This window comes from Lynx rufus, unplaced genomic scaffold (genome assembly GCF_022079265.1).
Source record: "Lynx rufus isolate CCGP_SWC_20201006 ecotype Redwood Valley unplaced genomic scaffold, mLynRuf1.p SCAF_10, whole genome shotgun sequence".
Taxonomy (NCBI): domain Eukaryota; kingdom Metazoa; phylum Chordata; class Mammalia; order Carnivora; family Felidae; genus Lynx; species Lynx rufus.
The window spans coordinates 80,422,212-80,443,905 of NW_025814824.1; the positions used below are offsets into that span (position 1 = coordinate 80,422,212).

General features: G+C 36.3%; 2 protein-coding genes across 6 annotated transcripts in view; one reads left to right on the forward strand and one right to left on the reverse strand.

The window, feature by feature from the left end:
- CNTRL (centriolin) overlaps positions 1–432 on the forward strand; it is an 85,037-nt gene extending 84,605 nt beyond the window's left edge. For all 5 annotated transcript variants that reach the window (XM_047068826.1, XM_047068851.1, XM_047068841.1 and 2 more), the window contains one exon: positions 1–432. The gene's annotated coding sequence lies outside the window, so the exon portion shown is untranslated.
- Positions 232–21,694, reverse strand: part of RAB14 (RAB14, member RAS oncogene family) — a 26,962-nt gene continuing 5,499 nt past the window's right edge. Inside the window, exons 2-8 of the mRNA XM_047068871.1 lie at positions 18,002–18,060; positions 16,824–16,877; positions 15,154–15,331; positions 10,687–10,753; positions 5,804–5,891; positions 5,376–5,406; positions 232–4,392 (exon numbers count right to left, since the gene is read on the reverse strand). Of these exons, the coding sequence (XP_046924827.1) occupies positions 4,215–4,392; positions 5,376–5,406; positions 5,804–5,891; positions 10,687–10,753; positions 15,154–15,331; positions 16,824–16,877; positions 18,002–18,053 (648 nt within the window). The 5' untranslated portion in view covers positions 18,054–18,060 and the 3' untranslated portion in view covers positions 232–4,214. The remainder of the gene's footprint in view (positions 4,393–5,375; positions 5,407–5,803; positions 5,892–10,686; positions 10,754–15,153; positions 15,332–16,823; positions 16,878–18,001; positions 18,061–21,694) is intronic.

The window sequence follows — 21,694 nt, forward strand, 5'->3', positions numbered from 1 at the left end:
GAAGAGAACTGTTCAGCCAGATGCGGAAACCTATCTGAGGAAATACCTTCTCTACCTCACTTCGTAACTGGAGTGCCGCTTGGTTTTTATCAAGATCCAGTGAACTCAGATGCTGCACCTCCACTGTAGCTTACCCCACCTGTATCGTTAAATGCCAGGGTTTTTGTAAATCACATGTACATATGGGAATCGTTGTGTACAACTTAAACCAGGGTCCTAGACGGCTGAGGGTTTTGGTTTTTTTTATCTTTGAATGTGTTGCCATAAAACTACCGCTGATTGTAATTGCAAATTGTAAGCTATAAACTGGTGAAATTCTAGCTACGTAGAGAAAAAAACAATGTACTCAAGCCCTTCATTTATAGTGTCAAATTTTATTTTTGGATTTTGCTTAAAATCTATTTTCATATGAAAATAAAAGATAAAATAGTCTGTCATGTGACTTTACATTTCGTAGATCTACAGTAAAGCCATCAAATTTGTATCTTAACTCCAAGAAAACGGCCATCTTCCAAATGGTTTTCCATCTTTTGCCTGAAGTATGTTGTATCTGTCAATGAACATACACCATATGGAAATCTATTATAAAACTACACTTCGGGTGCTTTTTCTCAACCAAAAATATTCTTTGGTGGAAAATTAGTAGAATCTGACCCAGTGGTAAATTCAAATTGTGTTCAGACTTTTAAGGTTTTGAACTACTATAATTAATGGCTCGACTCCATGATCTACAAATACATCATTTCAGAACAAGAATAGCAACTCCTGTCACAAAAAACCACGTGGCAACAGAATCACCCTCATGGTTAGGTGAAGTACGAAACTACAGGTTATAGATGAGGTTTTAAAATACTGCCAAGGACTATTTTCTAGGCCCGTAGACAGCTTCTGAACCAGAACAGTACAGAACAGTGCAGTGCAGTAACCCCTCACCACTCACAGAGGTTTGTTATGCCCACGGTGTTTGGCCAGACCTGGACCAGTAAGATATGGGATAGACATAATTACAATAAAGATAATGAAAGTGGCATAAAATCTATTAACACTCAAAGTTCTAAAAGGCATCTACTTCCAAAATAAAAATGGATTTGGTGGTGTCTTTTGTAATTACATTCTTGTTTCATTTTCACAAGTCTTCGCAAAATGCTTTGAAGTCAGGCCTCTGCACAATTCTACTGAAATCCTTCAGGGACACATTTTCCCATTCTTCTTTCTAAACTGCCACGTGAACCCTCTCTATTCCCATGTTCTTCGGTTTAAGAAGGAGTGAATTGAACCACACAGCTTTCTAAAAAGATCACACTTGAAACAATGGATATGTGAGCAAAAGAGTTCTCAAAACTATAGTCTGGAATTAGGTGAGGTAATCAATGTATGAAGCCAAACACCTGGTTCCAAAAGACAGCTTTCCAAAGAAACTTTACTACCTCTAGTAGGACATGAACATCACCACCAGAAATTTTTTTTTTTTTTTTTAATCGAGGTTACTGCATCAAACACTTTATTATCCCTGAAAAACACCTGAATATTGTACTGGAAAGTCTAACCCATAAAGAGTACTGAGCACCAAGTACTCATCAAGAGGGGCTCCTCATAGGTGCACGGTTAACAACCCAGAGAACCGGGTGACCACAGAGGTAGTGAGCTCTCCTGGATTAAAGATTAAAAGAACTTCACTCTCTCTACTTGCCCAGTGTCTGGCACACGTGTGTTACAATATGACAATTTGCTCTTCTGTTTTTGAGCACCCAAGTTTATTATAGGGGGTTACACATGCAAATAACAGAATTTGGCCCCAAGTACAGTCAAGGGAGAACACTATCAGGCGCCAAGGGTGCCGATCTCACGCTGAAAAAAGTCAACTTAAACACTGCAAGTGTGATCTGAACACAAGAATAAAAATGTAGGTCAATTACTAAGCGATGTGGATTTATACGCTATATACACAGACTTCTCTTTATACAAGGACAGTTCTGCAATAAAAACTGACAGCTTCTGCCAGATAACTGTTTGCCTGAAGAAAATACGAAATCCTATTGTAATTCAGAAAATAATGCAAACCATTTTAATTTAATCTAGATACAGGTACTTTATTTACAAATATTTAGATTAATAGCATTTTGTTACATCAAATGAAGAGTACAGCAGTCTGAATAAATCCTGTCACAAAAACAATAAGACCCACTGTAACTAACTTTGGGAATCAGGGTATTGCACCTAAACAAGCCACAGTCTTTAGTTTGTGATTGCTACCTTATATCCCAATGGGTGGGTGGTTGGTTTTGTTTTTGAAAATATATACACACACCAGCAGGTCATGGTCCCTGGGCAAGTCCCTTGTGAAGCAACAGGGTAAGCAAAATGGGTCACTTTTAGGTCTTTAACAGAATATACCAATCTACTCCAGGAATCTTGTTTTTAAAAAAGTTCAACGAAGACAAAAATAAAGATGAGTCCACAAATTAACCCAATCCTATTTTCTGCACATTCCAGTTTTGGCTTTTATTTAACATTGACTATACAATACTCCAGTACTACCACATGTTTACAACCCAGAAAGTCATATTTTTTATTTTTACTTTAGTGTCTGTAAAGAGGGATTTAAAATGTGTATTTTAAACACAGCAGGTGAGCTGAGTGATTTTAGATAATACACTAAGGTTTACCTATCCTACTTCAAATAACCTCAATTCTCAGTCTGAACCATAAACTCCATCAGAAATCAATCAAAAGAAGTAAAGAACCTGGTGAAACAGAAGTTTGTTGTCCAAAGAGATCGTTTCCCTTGCAACACAGTATTCTTTCAGTGGCCAAACCACCCAGTGCAAAGTAATAACTTACTTCGGATCGGATCGGTGCAAACACTGGCGCAAACACTGAAACACCGTTAGAAACACTTTCCCTTTTACAAAACAATTTATGCCCCCATGACATAAAATAGCCCCTTATACTAAGAACACAAGGGATACCTTAAATTATCTCACTGTAGTGTTAAAAATGCACAATTTAAAATCCCTTAACAGCAGACCTGCGGTTCTGACTGTCCGGTCCACAATCTCACCATTCCAAGAAGATAAAGGTATAAAAGCTTAAAATGTGCAATAATAAACCCAGCCTTTTTTCTTTTTCTATACAGTAAGGCAAGAAATGCAGCCTGTAATGCAAAACGTTTACAAAGAGAAAAGCAGGTTAGCACATTGTCGATTGCACAAGAACAGTTAAGAAAATCAGCAGGTAAGCCACGGTGCAAAGATGGAACAGAATCTGCTAGTGTTAATCCTCTCGTGCTAGGAGCTCCTTCCAGCATTGTGTCCCCAAACACTGCCAGCACCAGAGGGTGAAGCCAGTATTACCTGTGAACTGCAGTTGTGTCTATTTCCTTGTGTGAAATGGAAGGGAGTAACATGGTCACATATAGGTCATACTGTACAAACTGGTATTTTATACTGTTCCAATGCCAGTAATCAATTTATTTTCTTCATTAAAATAATATACACAGAATGTATTGTTAGTTCGGTTCCTTCAAATTTTATACATATTTACTTTCTGCTAAAGAGAAAAGGATAAAATGGTGTAAAAAAAAAAAGATAAAGCTATTAATTAAGCACGAGAAAAGATAAGTGGATATTTCCCTGTGCAAGGCTAAGACAGAAGCAAACCTCCACGAGAAAAATGCCACCCACACGACAGAAAATTTATCCAACGAAAACAAAACAAAAGCAGTTATAGAGCCCATTCTCTATCATCAGAAGTCATTTCACAGCAATAAACTTACTGGTTACAACAGACATACTTGAACAGTTAAAGATGGGGAGAAAGGCTTAAGATATCATCAAATTAAACCATACAGTAAGACAAAGCCTTGCCAAAAAGAGGGAAGGATAAAAATCATTTAAGTCCAGCATCAGTGCTCAGTTTAAATCATGTACTGGTGACATACCTATCACGAGGACGATCAAGGGGGAAAAAAAAGTCTAGATTTACCATGCAGGAGAGATTTATTACTCTACTTGCCTTTGATAACCTGATTACACCTAGTTGTTTAGCAGTTTAGTATTGTGTTAAACTGTTTTTACAACAGAGTTGTTTTTTCCTTTTTTTTTTTTTTTTTTTAATTAAACCCAGTAAGATGTACAGAAGACAATGAGGCAGTAAAAAGTACTGCTTCCAACAGACAGGTGAAAGGTCACACGGGAGCTACGGCAAAGAGGTCACTAGCAGCCGCAGCCTTCTCTCTGGGGTTGGGGTTCACTGGTTAGCCGGCCTCCCTGCGGGGCTGAAGGCTTGTGTTGTACACCGGACTCAGCAGCATTCAGATCCAGGCTTCCATCCTGAATGTTCTGATAGATTTTCTTGGCAGCTTCAAGGAAAGCATCTTCTACATTCTCTCCCCTGAGAGGCAATCGACAACTTTATTCAAGAATCACAGCTCTCCACGAAAGATTAGACATGATGCACTTTTGCTAACCTTTAGTCAACTGCCATGATGTCTTCAACTTAGCCACTGTCATCTAACAAGAGATTACCAAAGACTGAGCTAAGGAGAGCAATGTGGGGAAATAATTTCTGTGGAAAAGCACGTGAACGCGGTACCAAGAGCTGTTTCTACAAGCCCCAACTGGATAACAGGGTACGTTCTAATCGTTAAAATGTTATACACTAATATATAATGAAAACGAAGAGCCAGTTTTGTAACTGTGAGAAGGCATTCCAAACACAAACATCTCAAAACATGCAGAACAGGATTCCAGGATTTGTATGGTCTGATTAGCCAAGCACCAACTATACTGTTTTTATCATGTGATGGTGATATATTCATGCTCGGCTATGTTCACACTTCAGTTCTCTTAATACTAACAATACAGATGGCACTGAACAAAGGGGCTAGCTTCTCACCAGCAAGAGATGTTTGACTTAATAAATGAAGATGGGAGGCCTGGGGTTCAATAATGGACACGGAGTAACAATCAGAAAATTAATTATGCTTCTAATTATTCTTAGACATTGTTTCCTTAGGTCATGCTTTTTAATCAGCAGTATTAAATGAACACATTAACCAAGCTTGAGTCTAAGATGCCAAACTCAACCTCAGTTGTGAAAGTCAAACGCTTTTGAAATGCTAACACAACTTCATTTATTAACCTGGATTACCAACGGGAATAATCAAGGTACAATCTTTTAGGCAAAGTTAACAAAAAATATTACTTTTAAATGTGAAACAGGAAACAAAGGGATGTGTGCTTACTATTCTTCCCACCATAAGCGTTATTACATGCAAATATATTAGAATCCATTTTCCATATGTGTGGTTCTACTTTGAGAAGTTTGAATGTAATTAAACATAACTGAAAATGATTAATTTTAGCCATACGTACGTTTTTGCACTTGCTTCAAGGAACAATAAGCCTAAAAATAAAATTCAGACTTATGATTAAGACATTTCAAATTAACTCAAAAGGGGATTATCTTCAATAACACTTGAATAAAACTTTCCCATGAATAAAAGCTTCCCATCAGCTATCAGTACTCCTATCATAGTATTTTATGAAACAACACATGTTAGCTTGAGATGGCAGGGAATCTTTATATTTGTTATTAAATACCTGCACTACCCCCAACATGGAAAACACGAATGTCAAATAGAAACATTTTATTTCCTCACTCTGGAAATGTAAGCAGTTGCCATTAAAAAAAAAAAAAAAAAAAAAAAAGTCACATAATCTGCAGTATCAAAATCCCACCCTTCCTTAGAAATTCTACGTGTGAACCAAAACCACCATTAAAAATCTTAAAAGAAACCCACCATTTTCTTCAGCAAACTGTTTGGCTTCTTCATATGTTACATCTCTCTGGGCCTCCAAATCTGCTTTATTTCCTATGAGAATTATTACCTAATTTGTGACCAAAAGAAAGACATCTTAAAATAAAAGCAACCATTTAAATCAACCATTAAATTTCTGAAATCCAAAAACCTTGACAGAAAAAACACAGGGGCCTAAAAAGGACACCCAAGTACCAGCACTCTCATCTAGCAGACACATATGAAAAATCATTAAGTCAGTACTATTAACAGGGATCTCAGCAATTATCTAGGCCACGGGCTGACAAACTGTCTATAAAGGGCAAAGAGTAGATTTTTCAGGTGTGCAAGCCATTCAAAAACAAAACAGTCCATGAGGCACAACTGGTCTAGGCCAAAGGTTATGACTTATCTGAGTAAGCTTACTAAAGGGGTCACGGACAAGCTCCCAGGGATCTGCGAATGCGCTGAAATTAAGCACAGAATGTTGTCAACAAGTACATTCCCTGGAAGAGAATGCTCAAGGTTTTCATCAGATTTTCTAAAGTTTCTAGGACCCTCAAAAAGTTAAACTACTAGTTCAACTCCTTCAGGCTATAGGTAAGGAAATCAATGCTCAAATAAGGCAAAGGAATTTGTCAACGTTTGGGGGAGGAAGATATTAGAACCAAGGCAGAAAACCCAAACTGTGACCTTCAAAAACTGTCCTTACACTAGCTAGCCCTAGGCAGGACTACATTTGTAGCAAATAACAAATGTCTGTGTTCTGTGGGGAACAGTGGTGGTGGGAAGAGGGAGTGGGGGGACACACATGCAGACAAGTTCAAATCCAAGGCAAAATACACACACTTATCTATACTCAGTTTGGAATCATTTATACAGGTGAAGTCAGGCCAAAGTTAAAGGCAGCTCTGAAAAGCTCTAAGAAAAAAGTCTACAGCCTTGGAAACAGAGCTTTGATCGTTATGGTGCTTTGGGAGGGCGGGGAGGCATTTATGGATAAACTGTCTCTGTCCATATATAACCTTATTTCATACTAACGAGTGATCCCCTCTTCCTTTCCCTTCCAAACAGATGTGGTAATCCAGATGCAGACAGGAATGGATGGTTTCCACCAAAAGTGATTTCCACCATTAACTTTTTCTCATGTGACACTGCAGCACCTGGCTCTCCTGTTTCTAAAACACAATGTCTAACGAACTGAAGAACCACTGTGATCTGACTGTAAACCTTGAGCAAGAACACTTAAGCAGTGTAACAAATGTGAGCATTTTTCAATCAGTGTGGACAAGGGCCCACTAAAGAGGGAAAGATTTTCACATGGAGTCAGTCTTTTAAAGAATAAGGTAAGAACACTTAAAAAAGGAAATCAGCTTAAAAAAAAAAATCAAGGCTGATAAAGTCATGGTGGCCTAATACAGAGCCATTATAAGACAAGTACTCAAAACAAGAAATGTTTTGTATGTCAACTATATTTCAGTTAAAAAAAAAAAAAAAAAAAAAAAAAACCAGGGTGCGGCACCTGGGTGGCTCAGTCGATTAAACCTCTGACTCTTGATTTCAGCTCAGGCCAGGATCTCATGGCTCATGAGTTCAAGCCCCACATCGGGCTCTGCACTAACAGCCATGGAGCCTGCTTGGGATTCTCTCCCCCTCTCTCTGCCCCTCCCCTGCACATGCGCGCGCGCTCTCTCTCTCTCTCTCCCTCTCTCTCTCAAAATAAATAAACTTAAAAACAAAACAAAAAAAAAACCACACCAGGGTGCCTGGATGGCTCAGTCAGTTAAGCATCCAACTCTTGATTTTGGCTCAGGTCATGACCTCACTCAGAGTCTGGGAGATGGAGCCCTGTGTCAGGCTCTGTACTAACAGTGCAGGGCCTGCTTGGGGTCCTCTCTCTGCCCCTCCCCAGCTCATGTACCTACATATGCATGTGTGTGTGCTCTCTAATATTTAAAAAAAAAATTGAATTGCACACCTTAAATGGGTAATTATGCTAATTTTATCTCAGTAAAGCTGTTTTTAAAAATAAAAGATAATTCAAGAAATTATTTTAAATGCTAGCTGAATGGAAACGCTGCCTCCTCTCCCAATTCCTTAAGAAGTTCCAAGCCGTGCTTTACCTATCATCCTGAAAGGAGACATGAAAGTAGCATGCTAACAAGACAGAGATACAAAATATACCAGACAAGATGGGAAGGTATGGAACTCCATACAGAAATTGAAGGCAACTTTATAGAAAATGTAACATTTGAGCTGGACCTTAAGAGATTTTCTTTTGTAGGGGAGCAAATTTTGCCACCTCAAGATAGGCCTCTTTGGAATATTAATTATCTTAAGCTAGTTTATTTTTAAGAAACACCAGACAGAGGTAAAGCTCTGAAAACGCAAAGTTACCCTTTACCTTAAGAGACATTTACACTTAGAAAAATCTCCATTTGTAAGGGTATTTCCCTCTCAGTACCAGGGAGAGGGTACCAACTCAACCTCCAGAAACTTTTAACAACTCTGTCAATTTATTTCTTAGACCAACCAGAAGAATCTTGAAAGGTAGAGCAAAGTTTTTCCTCCATTAACACTTTCTTCTGAAGATGTGGTAAAATTTAAAGAGGCATAAATAAGACAGGAAAGACATGCCTAACTTGTCACTATACTCCTCTAAGAACCCTCTACAATGAGGTTTTTTTTTTCTTTTTAACATTTTTCTTGAAATAACTAGGAAGCTTACAAAAGTAGAGATTCTAAAGACCCTTCACCAAGCTTCCTCAACAGTAGCATCTTACAGACTTTCAAAACCAGGGAAGTGACACTGGTGCACTCAATTTCACCATCTGTACACTCTCATGTGTGTGCACAGTTCTATGCAATTTTATTGCAGGTACAGATCTGTGTCACCACTATCAGGATACAGAACTGTTCCATCACTACAAAGGAAATTCTCTGTGCTGCCCTTTTTATAGTCATCCCACACCACTCATAGCCTTCACCCCCATCTGTGAACTCCTGGCAACAATTCTGTCTTTTTGAGAGTGTTTTATAAATGGAGTCATTCAAAATGTAATTTTTTAAATTGACTTTTTTCACTCAGCATAATGTCCTTGAGAGCCATCTAAATTGCTATATGCATCAATAGTTCATTCCTTTGTTTCACTGAGGAGTATTCTGTAGTATGAATACACCAGATGGGTTAACCACTCACCTACTGATGGCCATCTAGGTTGTTTCCCATTATTGTAAATAAAGCTGTTATGAACATTTATCTATAGCTTTGTATGTATACCTACAGTGGGTTTAAAATGATAATTGATATGAAAATTCCAGGCACAGTCCTTGACATAAAAGGCAAATGACATTAACTTTCAGTTCCACCAATTGCTTGCTGTTCCTTGATTAAAAAAAAAAAAAAAAAAAAAAGCCAATCTTACCACTGATAACAAAGCCAAGTAAGACACAGGCCTTATTCTGAAGAAGCTCAGAGTCAGTCACAGCTCACGGCCTTTCCTCACCTATTCCTGGAAGCCTTATTCACCTCTACAGTCCCAGTTCAAACATCACTTTCTCTGTAAAGGTGGATTCTCCAGACAGCACTGCTTATCTGGAGCACTTCCAGCAACACACACACCAGTTGCTCCAACTCCTATTTCACTCTGCTTTTCAGCACAGTTAAACACATACACACAGCTATCTCCTTACTAGACCATAACATTCCGTGGGCCAAGATGCACCTTTATCTTTGGCTACTACAGAGTCTAGCCTGGTAGTTGGCCTTTAAAATCTCAGTATCTTCTCACTCTGGCTAAGCTGATTTTTATTTTCATTTTAAAAAGAAAAAAATTTTTTTACAGTGCCTGGGTGACTCAGTCAGATAAGCATCTGACTCTTGATTTCAGCTCAGGTCATGATCCCAGGGTCATGAGATTGAGACCGAGTCAGACTCCACACCCAGTGGTTAAGATTCTCTCTCCTTTTCCCTCGGCCCCTCCCCAGCTCATGTTCTCTTTCAAAAAAAGTTTTTTTAATTTGCAGTTTGAAAATATAGCACAATAATGCTTACTTTTTGAATTTACTTTTTAATATTTAAGTATAGTTGAGATTTTTTTGGTAAAAAAATTTTTTTAATTAAAAAACTAATTTTTTAAAGCATGTAGAACTCTTTTATCTTTAATTGAAATTTTACTGAGATAATTGTAGATTCACAAGCAGTTGTTAAGAAATAATAGAGATCCAGAAACAAAGAAGATGAAATGTAACAGAGGAACATAGCGGAAGGGAAAAAAAATTAAGGTAAAACCAGAGAGAGAGGCAAATACTTAAGAGGCTCTTAACTATAGAGAACAAACTGAGGGTTGATGGAGGGAGGTGGATGGAGATGGGCTAGATGGGTGATGGGCACTAAGGCACTTGTTAAGAGCACTGGGTGTTGTATGTAAGTGACGATCCATTGAATTCTACACCTGAAATCAATACTACACTATAAGTCAACTAATTTGAATTTAAATAAAATCTTGGGGACAAAAAAAAAGAAAAAATAGAGACCCTTTATATTTTTCCCAGTTTCTTCTAATGGTAAGATTTTATGAAACAAATGCACATCCCTTTCAAAGTGATTGTTTCAGATTTCATAGTCTCCACCTCACAGGAGGTCACCACTCCATTCATAACATCTTTTTTTTAACCACAAACATGAACAAAAACCAAGTATAAATACAAAACCTAGAGTAATTACTACTGAAAAAAAAAAGGTTAACTTCTCTTTAATTAATTTAAAAATAAAATATTCTCTCATTCTTAGTACTCAAATACAAAAATCCTATTAACAAATAACTTTCCTTTCAGGGTTAGTGTAGTTCTCAAATTTTCTGTAGAACAAAGGTTATTCAACTTACAGTATTTGGATTGGTGAGATTCCTTGCATCTGTCAACCAGCTGCTTAAGTGGTTATATGTACTTCTTCTGCAAAAATTAAAGTTTACGTGTATGACTACCACATACAATTGCCATTTCAATTTTTTAAAAACAAACTTCAATAAATATTTAAAATATTCACTTTTATCAAAATCTGTTGAATGTAAACACATATTTTCCAAAAATCTAGCCTAAACCTATTATTTTTAAATAAATAAACAATAATCCAACAACTTTCTAATTACATTTCAGGAGTAAACTGCTTGCATTTAAAAGTACATTCATAAAGCACACCAATAGGCAAGCAAGGAACAACACAGAAAATTAATGAAAACAATTCTGAACCCAGAATTTACAATCTGAAGTAAAAACTAAGATTATTTTTAAATCATCCAGATTTTCGACCACAAAATGGAGACATAGCACCAAAATGTCTCACAAATGGTGTATGTTCAGTGGCAAACATGTTTGCATGTGTCTTTTTCAAATTAGAAACCAAGACAGTCACACTATAGACAGATACAAAATTCACCTTTCCTTAAAGAGAAAGTTGAATACGACAGCATAAAAACTGGCTTTAGGGGTGCCTGGGTGGCTCAGTCGGTTAAGCATCTGACTTCGGCTCAGGTCGTGATCTCACAGTTTGTTAAGTTCAAGCCCTGTGTCATCAGGCTCTGTGCTGTCAACTCAGAGCCTGGAGCCTGCTTCGGATTCTGTGTCTCCCTCTCTCTCTGCCCCTCCCCTGCTTGTGCTCTCTCTCTGTCTCTCAAAAATTAATAAAAACATTAAGAAAATTTTAAAACAAACGTGGCCTTAAAAAGGCACTTAATACATCTGACTGGAAATTGAAGTCCCTAGATATCAGAGCAAGTTTATTCTAACTCTGTACTCTTATTTACCCAGCAGCTAAATCATTTTGGGATCCAGACTGCCTTATTTCTCCACTTTCTCCAAGCATTAGTTTAGAAACTCATAGGCTCATTTGCCCTAGCCAAACAGGCCTGAAGAGAGCAAGCAAATTTAAATAATATACAATATTAAATACAGTATAGTATTAATATTTCTCAGACTCTACCGAAAGGATCAAATAAAATTTTGAAGGTTAAAAATGTTTCGGATTGGGGGCACCTGGGTGGCTCAGTCGGCTAAGTGTCCAACTTCAGCTCAGGTCATGTTCTCACGGTTTGTGGGTTCGAGCCCCGCGTCAGGCTCTGTGCCAACAGCTCAGAGCCTGGAGGCTGCTTCAGATTCTGTCTCCCTCTCTCTCTGCCCCTCCCTCACTCACACTCTGTCTCTCTCTCTCAAAAATAAATATTAGAAAAGACTTTTTTTAAAAAGGGGTTTCTGATTTAAATACATTCACAGAACTTTAATCCATCCTACTCATTTAACAGGTAAGTAAACAGAAGCCCCACAAAGATCCAAATGATTTCAGAGCCAGGCCTTGAACCCTTTGCACACACACTGTCCTCAAAGTGTTTCAAATTTAGCCTTGTGAATATATTCCATCATCTCCAGCTGTCAGTACCTATATAAAGTTGGAATATTCCAAACACTTAATCCTTTCCCAGTGGACACTGAAAAGGAGTCCTAAGATTCTCTTTTTACTGTGCTAAATCATGTTACACACAAATCACCACCTAACTGTAAAAAAAAAAATAAAATAAATAAAATAAAATCAAATAAACAAAAGTAACATTTTCCTGATGTTTTATAATTTTCTAATGGTCAAATATTTTTAAAAAGCACAAGCCATATCACTTTACTCTTCAGTATTTGCAGCACTGACATACTTTGCTTTTACACATAAATTTATCCTACTTTGTGCACAAAAACTCAAATAGCACAAATACAAAAGTATTTATACTGATTTTAGTAAATTTTAAAATGTCAAAGCTGGCAGCAACAGTGAATTACAAACTGCCATTACTTTGGTAAACAGAAATCTACACATCCTTTTTAAGTATACAGATCACGTAAACTTTAGTTTTAGTAATTATTTTATTAACTTAAATTCACCATAATTTCAAATCTATAAATACAGCAGCATCAGAATATTCATTAATTAGTGGTAATAGTGCTAAAAAAAAAAAAAAGTGCAACTATATCCCTAACTTTGGCATGGATGTTAAATGACATATCAAACAACTGATATAGCCAAAAAAATTGCCATGATAAGCTATGTTATCAATTTAGAAAAGTATCATGTAACAATTATAGTTAATGCCAAGAATAAAAAATATTACTAAAGCAGGAACTTTCAAGTTTGCAAAATGTCAAGGATTAACGCTACTATGAAATGTAGCATATGAAAAACACGGGTGTAAAGCCTGAAGTACTTTTTTTCAATAATACTTTTATTGGGATATGAACATACCATAAAGCTCATCCTTTTAAAGTATACAATGTATCAGTTTTTAGTATATATTCCAAAGTTGTGCAACAATCACCAGTATCTAATCCTACAACATTTTTATCACTCCCAAAAGAAACTCCGTACCCATCAGCATTCACTCTCTGTCCCCTGGCAATCTACTTTCTGTCTCTATGAATTGGCCTATTCTGGATCTTTCATATAAATGGAATCATACATGTGGCCTTTTATGTCTGACTGCTTTCACTTAGCAAAATGTTTTCCAGACTCATCCACCTTATGGCATATATGGGAGTTTCTTTTCTTTTAATGGTTGAATTATGCTCCATTGCATGAATATACCCATTTGTCTATCTCTTCCTTAGTTGATGGGCATTTGGGCAGTTTCCAGCCAAAGTACTTTTGATGACTTGAACAGACACATATTCTACCAAAAGTAGTTACTATGCTTAAAAGCAAACATGTATCAAATCATCACTTTGTAGATCTTAAACTTACACAATGTTATGTGTCAACTATATTATCAGTAAAGCTCAAGGGGGAAAAACACAAGCACACACAAAATAAAACCAACTACATTACAGATTGATAACTCTAAGCACATATCAGCACATTTAAATTGATTAATAATGAATAGAGTTTTTAATTATGCAAAGTCTTCGGGAATGCACCCCTCATAAGGGTGTCTTGTAGAGATGGCCAGGTTCTTTAATATTCTTCCCACAAAACTATTTACTTATCATGTTACCAGTTCCTGGCTATAAAGAAAAGCATTAAGACTATTTCACTCCTTTTGCCCTGAGATCACCCAACTCTAGAACTCAATGAACTTCAAGCACTGTAATTATAATCAGCCGCTATCTTCATTCTAAGTCCACATTTCCCAGTGTGTTCCTCAATAAAATAAGCTTAGGAAACACCAAACTAAATTAAGTTAAAGAATTTTTCTACAGAACTTCTCAGGGTGCTAACATGTTAATGTGCACTGTATTGTGACTCTTCAAGAGCAAACATACAAAGCATTTCTCAAAAGGAAATATGCTTGAAAGTCTAATTATCATTTGGCCCCACTCACCCATCCCTACCTCCTCTCAAAAAAATAAGACAAGAGTCACAATGCTTTAAACTGGCACTCTGCGGGGCGCCTGGGGGCTCAGTTGGTTAAGCGTCTGACTCTTGGTTTTGGCTCAGGTCGTGGTCTCCCGGTTCATGAGACTGAGCCCGGCACTGGGCTCGGAGCTGACAGTGCAGAGCCTGCTTGGGATTCTCTCTCTCCCTCCCCTGTTCACACACTCTTTAAATAAACAAATAAACTTTAAAAAAAATAATAATAAACTGGCACTCTGCGTTAATATGAAAGGTGATCCAGTTCATTTGCTAGCTTAGCACAGTTTAATGAAGTAGCCCAATTTTCCATGTTTTTCTCAACCCAAATAGGGTCCAGCTTTGTTATGTTGTATCAAGTGCTTTCAGTTTCCAGAAAGCCAAGCTGAAATAAACTTAATCTTGCTGCATGTGGTATTGCAAACCATTTCAAAAAAGAATTTTAGAGCAAAAAAGAATTTAAGTGAATGAACAATTAAATACCTCAAACACCTTCAGATGCAAGCATAAGAACTTTTTATAACCTACCATGTTGGATTAGCAAAACTACTTAATTTCTTCCCTGACCTTACTTTGAAAAAGTGTGTTTAACACTAGAGACTGAACAGAGTAACTCAAGACTCGCTTGCTTTCTACTGAAGTGAAAAGAACAAAGTTTGGTATAAAATATTATTTCACCTCAAATAATTGAACAGATGCTGCTTTTCAGAATAGTATTCTTCTATTAGCTCCACCAGCATCTCCTAAAGTTTTTCTTCAGTCATATCCACTTTCAGAAAAGGAAATCAACATGTTACATACATCAAGTCTTATACAATTTAGAGAAGAAACCATAAAGCCCAAATAAGCTCATGTATAGGCACACAAGCACAAACTAAAGAATGCCTACATCGATAAAAAAGGAGACCACGCTGCCTAAAGTAGACTTCTTTTTTCAAGTACGAAGTTTGAAAAACTATGAATCTCTTACCTAGTGATATCATACACCATAAGCGCTCCCGCAGCTCCTCTGTAGTAGCTCCGTGTAACAGCCCTAAACCTCTCCTGTCCTGCTGTATCCCAAATCTGCAGTTTGATTTTTTGGCCACTAACTTCAATTATTCTTGTACCAAATTCAACACCAATTGTGTGAGGACAATCAGCCATAACTGTTAGAGAGGAAAAGAAATAGAATATAATATTCCAACTTCCAGAAAGCTTCAGATTAAGACCAGCAGAAAAAAATCCACTGGATAATCAAATGACTTATTAAGGCTTGTAGGCTATGAATGGACTCAAGCTAGCGCTGAAAAAAAATTAACAAAAACCCAGAGGTCAAAGAAATCTGACTGGACTAAAACAGAGGTGAGCAAACTTCTATAAAGAACCAAATAGGGGGACCTGGGTGGCTGAGTCGGTTAAGTGTTCAACTCCTGGTTTCGGCTCAGGTCATCATCTCAGGGCTTCGTGGGTTTGAGCCCAGTACTGGGCTCTGTGCTGGCAGTGTGGAGCCTGCTTGGGATTCTCCCTCTGCCCCTCCTCCACTTGCACCATCTCTCTCTCTCTATTAAATAAACTTTAAAAAAAAAAAAAAAAGGACCAAATAATAAATACTTAAGTTTTGTAGGCCAAAAGGTCTGTCACAACTACTCAACTCTGCTGCAGAAGCACAAAAAGCAGCCAGAGACAGTAAGTAGAATGAGCATGGTTGTGGAAATAAAACCTTATTTACAAAAACAGGCAGTGACTGGATTTTGCCCACAGGCTACTGTTTGCTAACCCCTGGACTAAAAGAATCTGCAAATTAAAAATAAAGATTTTAATAAGTTCTTCATAATATCAACATTATACTATTTAGACTTCTGATAATCATTACATATAACAAACCAATCAATGGTTTTAAGACTCTAGGAGTTGTTGGTCAAATTTTTATCCTGGAAAATACTATCGATACCTCAAAGAAAAACACATTTAACATATACTTACAATCATATATTGGCAGGTTATATATGTCTAATCCAGTAGGACAAGCTTATTAGTCCTTTCCTTATAATTAGGCCACTGAAAACCTAAACCCACTACTCTGCGGTACAAGTACACACAGACTGCTGGAGCTTTCACAAAATGTTACATTAAGCAAAAACAAAACAAAACAAGCCATAAAAATAATTTCAACTATATGGAAACAATTTCAACTACATTCAGCCTATCAGTTACATAAAATAAGATGGTCTCTTCCTCTACCACCCAAGACAGAATTGTACTTCAAATATTAATAAACCAGTCCTGGATACAGAAAGAATTTTATTTAAATATCTCCAATCTATTATTTAGTTGACAAATGATACATGCAGCAAATTTCTAATAATTTCTAAAATGGTGAAGTCACAGAAAAGATTACTTAAATCTGACACTGTAATATACATTTTAAAAAATTTCCTACCATCAAAACAAACTAAACAAGAAACTCAAATTATATATGGTATATAAAAATCAACACTCTGTACATGCAGGTGTATTTCACTATATATACACCTATTTAAATTCACTCTCTAAAGAAATGTTGTATTTAAATGCATATAGTGAAAATGGCACTTTCTGAAAAGTAGGAAAGTGACAATAAAGCATGTATTAATGTTTTACCTTATATATTGAACTTACATTTTTTTTCTGTAAATTGATGAAGTAAGCAAGATTTTCCTACTCCCATGTCCCCTGTTTCAAAGAAAAATTTCAAGTGGCAATTACATACTCAGTTTTATACTCTTATAATTATATACAATGACTGTTATATCCCCTACCATATCACATCACAAATTTCTGGGACATTTGAAGTTTTATTTCCCTAATATATAATGAGTCTGAAAGATCATACAGGTCACTTTTCAATGTGATGTACAGACTGATGATTCCTAACCTTCAGTATGATAGAACTGAAGTTATAAATTATGTTAGTTAATAACCATCAGATAGGAAGTGCTTTCTAACAGAGGAACTATTGTAAGAGCATTTTCTACTTTGAGCTGTTTCAAAGTTTTGTATTGTTTTTTTCCCTTAATCCATGCATTAAAGCAAAAGACTTCTGGGAGTAAACAGGGCAGCATATAACTAGCAGAAATAAAAAATTCTAGAAGTCTGATGGACTAGATCTCGTATTTTCTCATATTCCTTGTATTTCTTATAGAATTCCACAAAAGAAAAGCATGTACACTACATGAAAACCACAACAGAACAGATGCCATCTCCAACTGTACTATAGCAATTTAACCTTTGGTGAAGAAAAGTGTTACAATACAATCACATATGATCAACATGTGACAATCAGTACAATCGTCTAATATATAAAGTATATGTACTTTCAACTGAGCTCTTACAACTATACTTGGGTAAATAGCATTGTGTTTTAATTTGAGCAATATCTTGAAACTTAATGGAAAAACTACCAATATCATATTATATATATTACACAATTACTCTGAATCAGTGTTCTCTATCACTTTTTGGAATCCAGGGGGCTCCAAGGGCTTTCATGATATTTTTGGAAAGTTATCAGTACTCCTAGCAAATCTGTCCCATTTCCAGGATTAACAGCTTTCAGGCAGTCCTCAAGAACAATCAACATCAGTTCAAAAGGTACCCACCACTGTACTATAGAAGTATCCATGGCCACAATGCAAAAAGTATATTACTGCAAAAATAAATGTTATTAAAGGAGCTTGAATTTTGCAGTGAAAAAAAATCATACACTTCTTCTGGAGTGGTATCTTAAGTTTTAGTATATAAATATTTTATACATTGACTTTCTTTGCAGAACAAGAGTATAAGTTAAGTAAACTTACCGATAATAATATATTTAAAGATGTAAGAGTAGTTGTATGGTGCAGTTGCCATGGTGGCACTAAAAACAAAGAAAAGTGTGTTACTGCAGAAGGCAAGTATACACAAGTTACCCAGTTGACCGCTGCTAGCCTTTAAAGATATATAAAATACAGCATATGATTATAAACAAAATGTATGCATGCATACGTTTCTCAAATTGACCAAATGCATAAATTCTCTTGGATGAATATTAACATTCTCACATACTATCCATAGAAATATTAAGATACCATTATATCAGAACAATTCCAGTATCTCACTGTAGGAAACATCCAATAACAAAATTTCAAACAAGGAAATCTTTATAAACTTAAGTTAAATATCACTGTAGGGGCGCCTGGTTGGCTCAGTCCAGTAAGCATCTGACTCTTGATTTCGGTTCAGGTCGCATCTCACAGTCCTGAGAGCCCCGCTTCAGGAAGCCTGCTTGGGATTCTCCCTCTCTTTCTGCCCCTCCCCTGCTAATGCTTCCTCTCTCTCTCTCAAAATAAATAAACTTTACAAAATCCTTATTTTTTAGGAACAGTCCTCCCTCCTCTTTGAAGTCCCCACTCGTCAAATGATCAAATGAATTACTGATGTCCAACTTGTTCAGGACTCTGATTTCACAACAGAATGTTATAGAAAGTAACCACTAACTTATAAACATAAAATAACCCTTTTTAAAACTCTACTTTAAATCATGGTTAGCATAGCTTCCAAAGAAAGACCAATCATATGATTTCCAAACCAAATTACTGCCAGGATTAGATAAAACCACATGAAACTGTTGTTCTTGTATTTTTTAAAAAGTCATTTATTTTGCAGTTTTATATGGCTCAACCTAATACAGAATTTGAAGATTATGTCTCAAATGCCTACTACATACTACTCTAGAAGCTGAAATAATGGCATAAAATACCACTTACGTTTATAAAAATTGGCAAGTTTATGTATTAGAAAATATATATATTTTTTTTTTTAATTTTTTTTTTTTTACGTTTATTTATTTTTGAGACAGAGAGAGACAGAGCATGAACGGGGGAGGGGCAGAGAGAGAGGGAGACACAGAATCGGAAGCCGGCTCCAGGCTCCGAGCCATCAGCCCAGAGCCTGACGCGGGGCTCGAACTCCCGGACCGCGAGATCGTGACCTGAGCTGAAGTCGGACGCTCAACCGACTGAGCCACCCAGGCGCCCCGAAAATATATATTTTTTTAACATTTATTTATTTTTGTGAGACAAAGAGAGACAGAATGCAAGTGGGGGAGGGGCAGAGAGAGAGGGAGACACAGAATCTGAAACAGGCTCCAGGCTCTGAGCTGTCAGCACACAGCCCGATGCGGGGCTTGAACCCACGAACCGTGAGATCATGACCTAACAAGGCGGACGCTTAAGTGACTGAGCCACCCAGGCGCCCCTGTATTAGAAAATATTTCTAAAGATCACAGCCTATTCTTTACCTTCAGATAGACTTAACCTAAATAATTCTAATTTCTTTCTACTTTAATAACTTTAAGAAAAACCTCTCCAATTTATTCAAATGAATGCCTTGAATGTGTCAGACACAGTGCTAGGTGTTAGAAACAAGAAGTAAATTCTAATACTGGTAATGATTTCCTGTAACATTTATTCTCAAACCAGTTTTCAGCTTAAGGAAAAGATAAAAAATTATACATACACACACTTATAAATATTTGACCCTATTTCTAAAATTTTAATTTCCAGTATTTTTTAATCTGACTTTACTGCCATGGTCAATTGTCACATTATATAAGACATCTGTAGAAGTTCAATTACTAAAACTAACAAAATTACTATATAATAAAATTTAACATGTAGAAAAAATATTTAAAATAAGTATATAACTGCTATCAGGGAAGAGAAAAAAGTTCATTACAGTAAAGTATCAGACAATCAGGACACAGTAGAGTCTTCTCAATGAGCTGTAAGGATTATTTTAACAAAAGTGGATGCCCTGCTACCCATTCCAGCTTGATGTGTTGTAACATTTTTATAATCAGTCTTCAACATCACTGAAAACTCCCTTAACCAGTTCGTACAGGAAGGGAGTTTTTCTAGTTAGATTAACTGATTCTGAACATAATAATTTGTTTCCCTTTTTCCAGACAATGGGGACTCAAAACTTTTAAGAATGAACTTGGTTGGTCCTGAGGCTAAAATTGGTGTGGATTATTCACCAGATCCCAAACACAAGGAAGAAAATATTCTTTCACAATAAAAATGATACTTAAAGGTTATTAACTTCTTCACCTGTATTCTTCCCAGAACCCTGTAATTAACTTTTAACTTCCTTTTTAAGCTCCTCTTTTCCCATTCAAACTTGGGGAAAAGTAATCATTTAGTCACCTTGAAATTACTGTCTTTCATGTTCTTACCTTTCTGATTTTCCTATTTCCTTTCCCTCTTCTTACTGAAACTTGTAGCTATATATACTTTGCTGCCTTCCATTATATTATGTTGAAACCAAGGCCTCTAACAATCCTAATATCTTCTTGAAATGTTCTAAAGTCTAATCAGGAAATTATAAACCAATTCTAGTTGTATTAATTTGTGTGCGTGCTAGTCATCACACAAGCATTCATTAATTATCTATACAATGACCAATTTTCAAAACATTTTTACAAAATATCAAGCATTAATTAGCACACACTATTCCCAAATAAAAGAGAATGACCACTATTTCACAGTGAATACCAGTGCCCTGTCTTTACCCCACCACACAATTTTCTGGTTCAACTTTCTTAAAAATGACCCAAAAAGCAGAGTTAAAAAAGGAAAGCTACTCAAACTTAGTAATTTCAGTAGACAATGAAGGCAGAAAATATCTACAACTGTAGTCACTAACATAACAGATCCTCCCTTTCTTATTATAAGCTAAGATACTACCTAGGTTTAAACATAATGTTATGCATAACATTCACTCAAAATTATGTATTTATAGTAGAATTATATTCAAGTGGTCTCCTTTTAAATATTAGCCATGCTTAATATGATTTTTAAAAAGTATTTTTCAACATCATTTCTTGCACATGGAATGAGACATACCACTGTTAAGGTGAAGAATGTACTTTTTAAAGTAACTTTGGAAGGGGAAACAAGTTTTTTTCTTATTACTTAAGGATTCTTTTGCTTTACTCAAAAGTCAAAAACTGGTGGTCCAGTTCAAACACTGAGAACATGAGTTCATTCAACACTATAATCTCCACTAATTAAAAAACCTTAAAATACTCTGTAACTTGTACACAGCTACTGATGTGATTAAATGCACTTCTTTCCATGTGTTACAAAAGCATGTGAATAAAGTTCATATGAAGATAAGCTCTCATTCAATGCCTTTGATTTCCTTAAGAGTAGTACTACGTTCAGAGGCATCTGAGTGGTTTAGTCAGTTAGGTGTCCCAACTTCAGCTCAGGTCGTGATCTCATGGTTTGTGAGTTCAAGCCCAGCATCAGGCTGTCTGCTTTCAGAACAGAGCCTGCTTTGGATCCTCTGTCCCCCTCTCTCTCTGCTCCTCCCCTGCTTGCACTCTCTAAAATAAACATTAAAAAAAAAAAAAAAAAGTACTATACTGAGACAACAAGCATCATTAAATACAGGTGAATAACTTCTAAACTAATAACAAATGTAACTGTTACATTACCATTTATTAG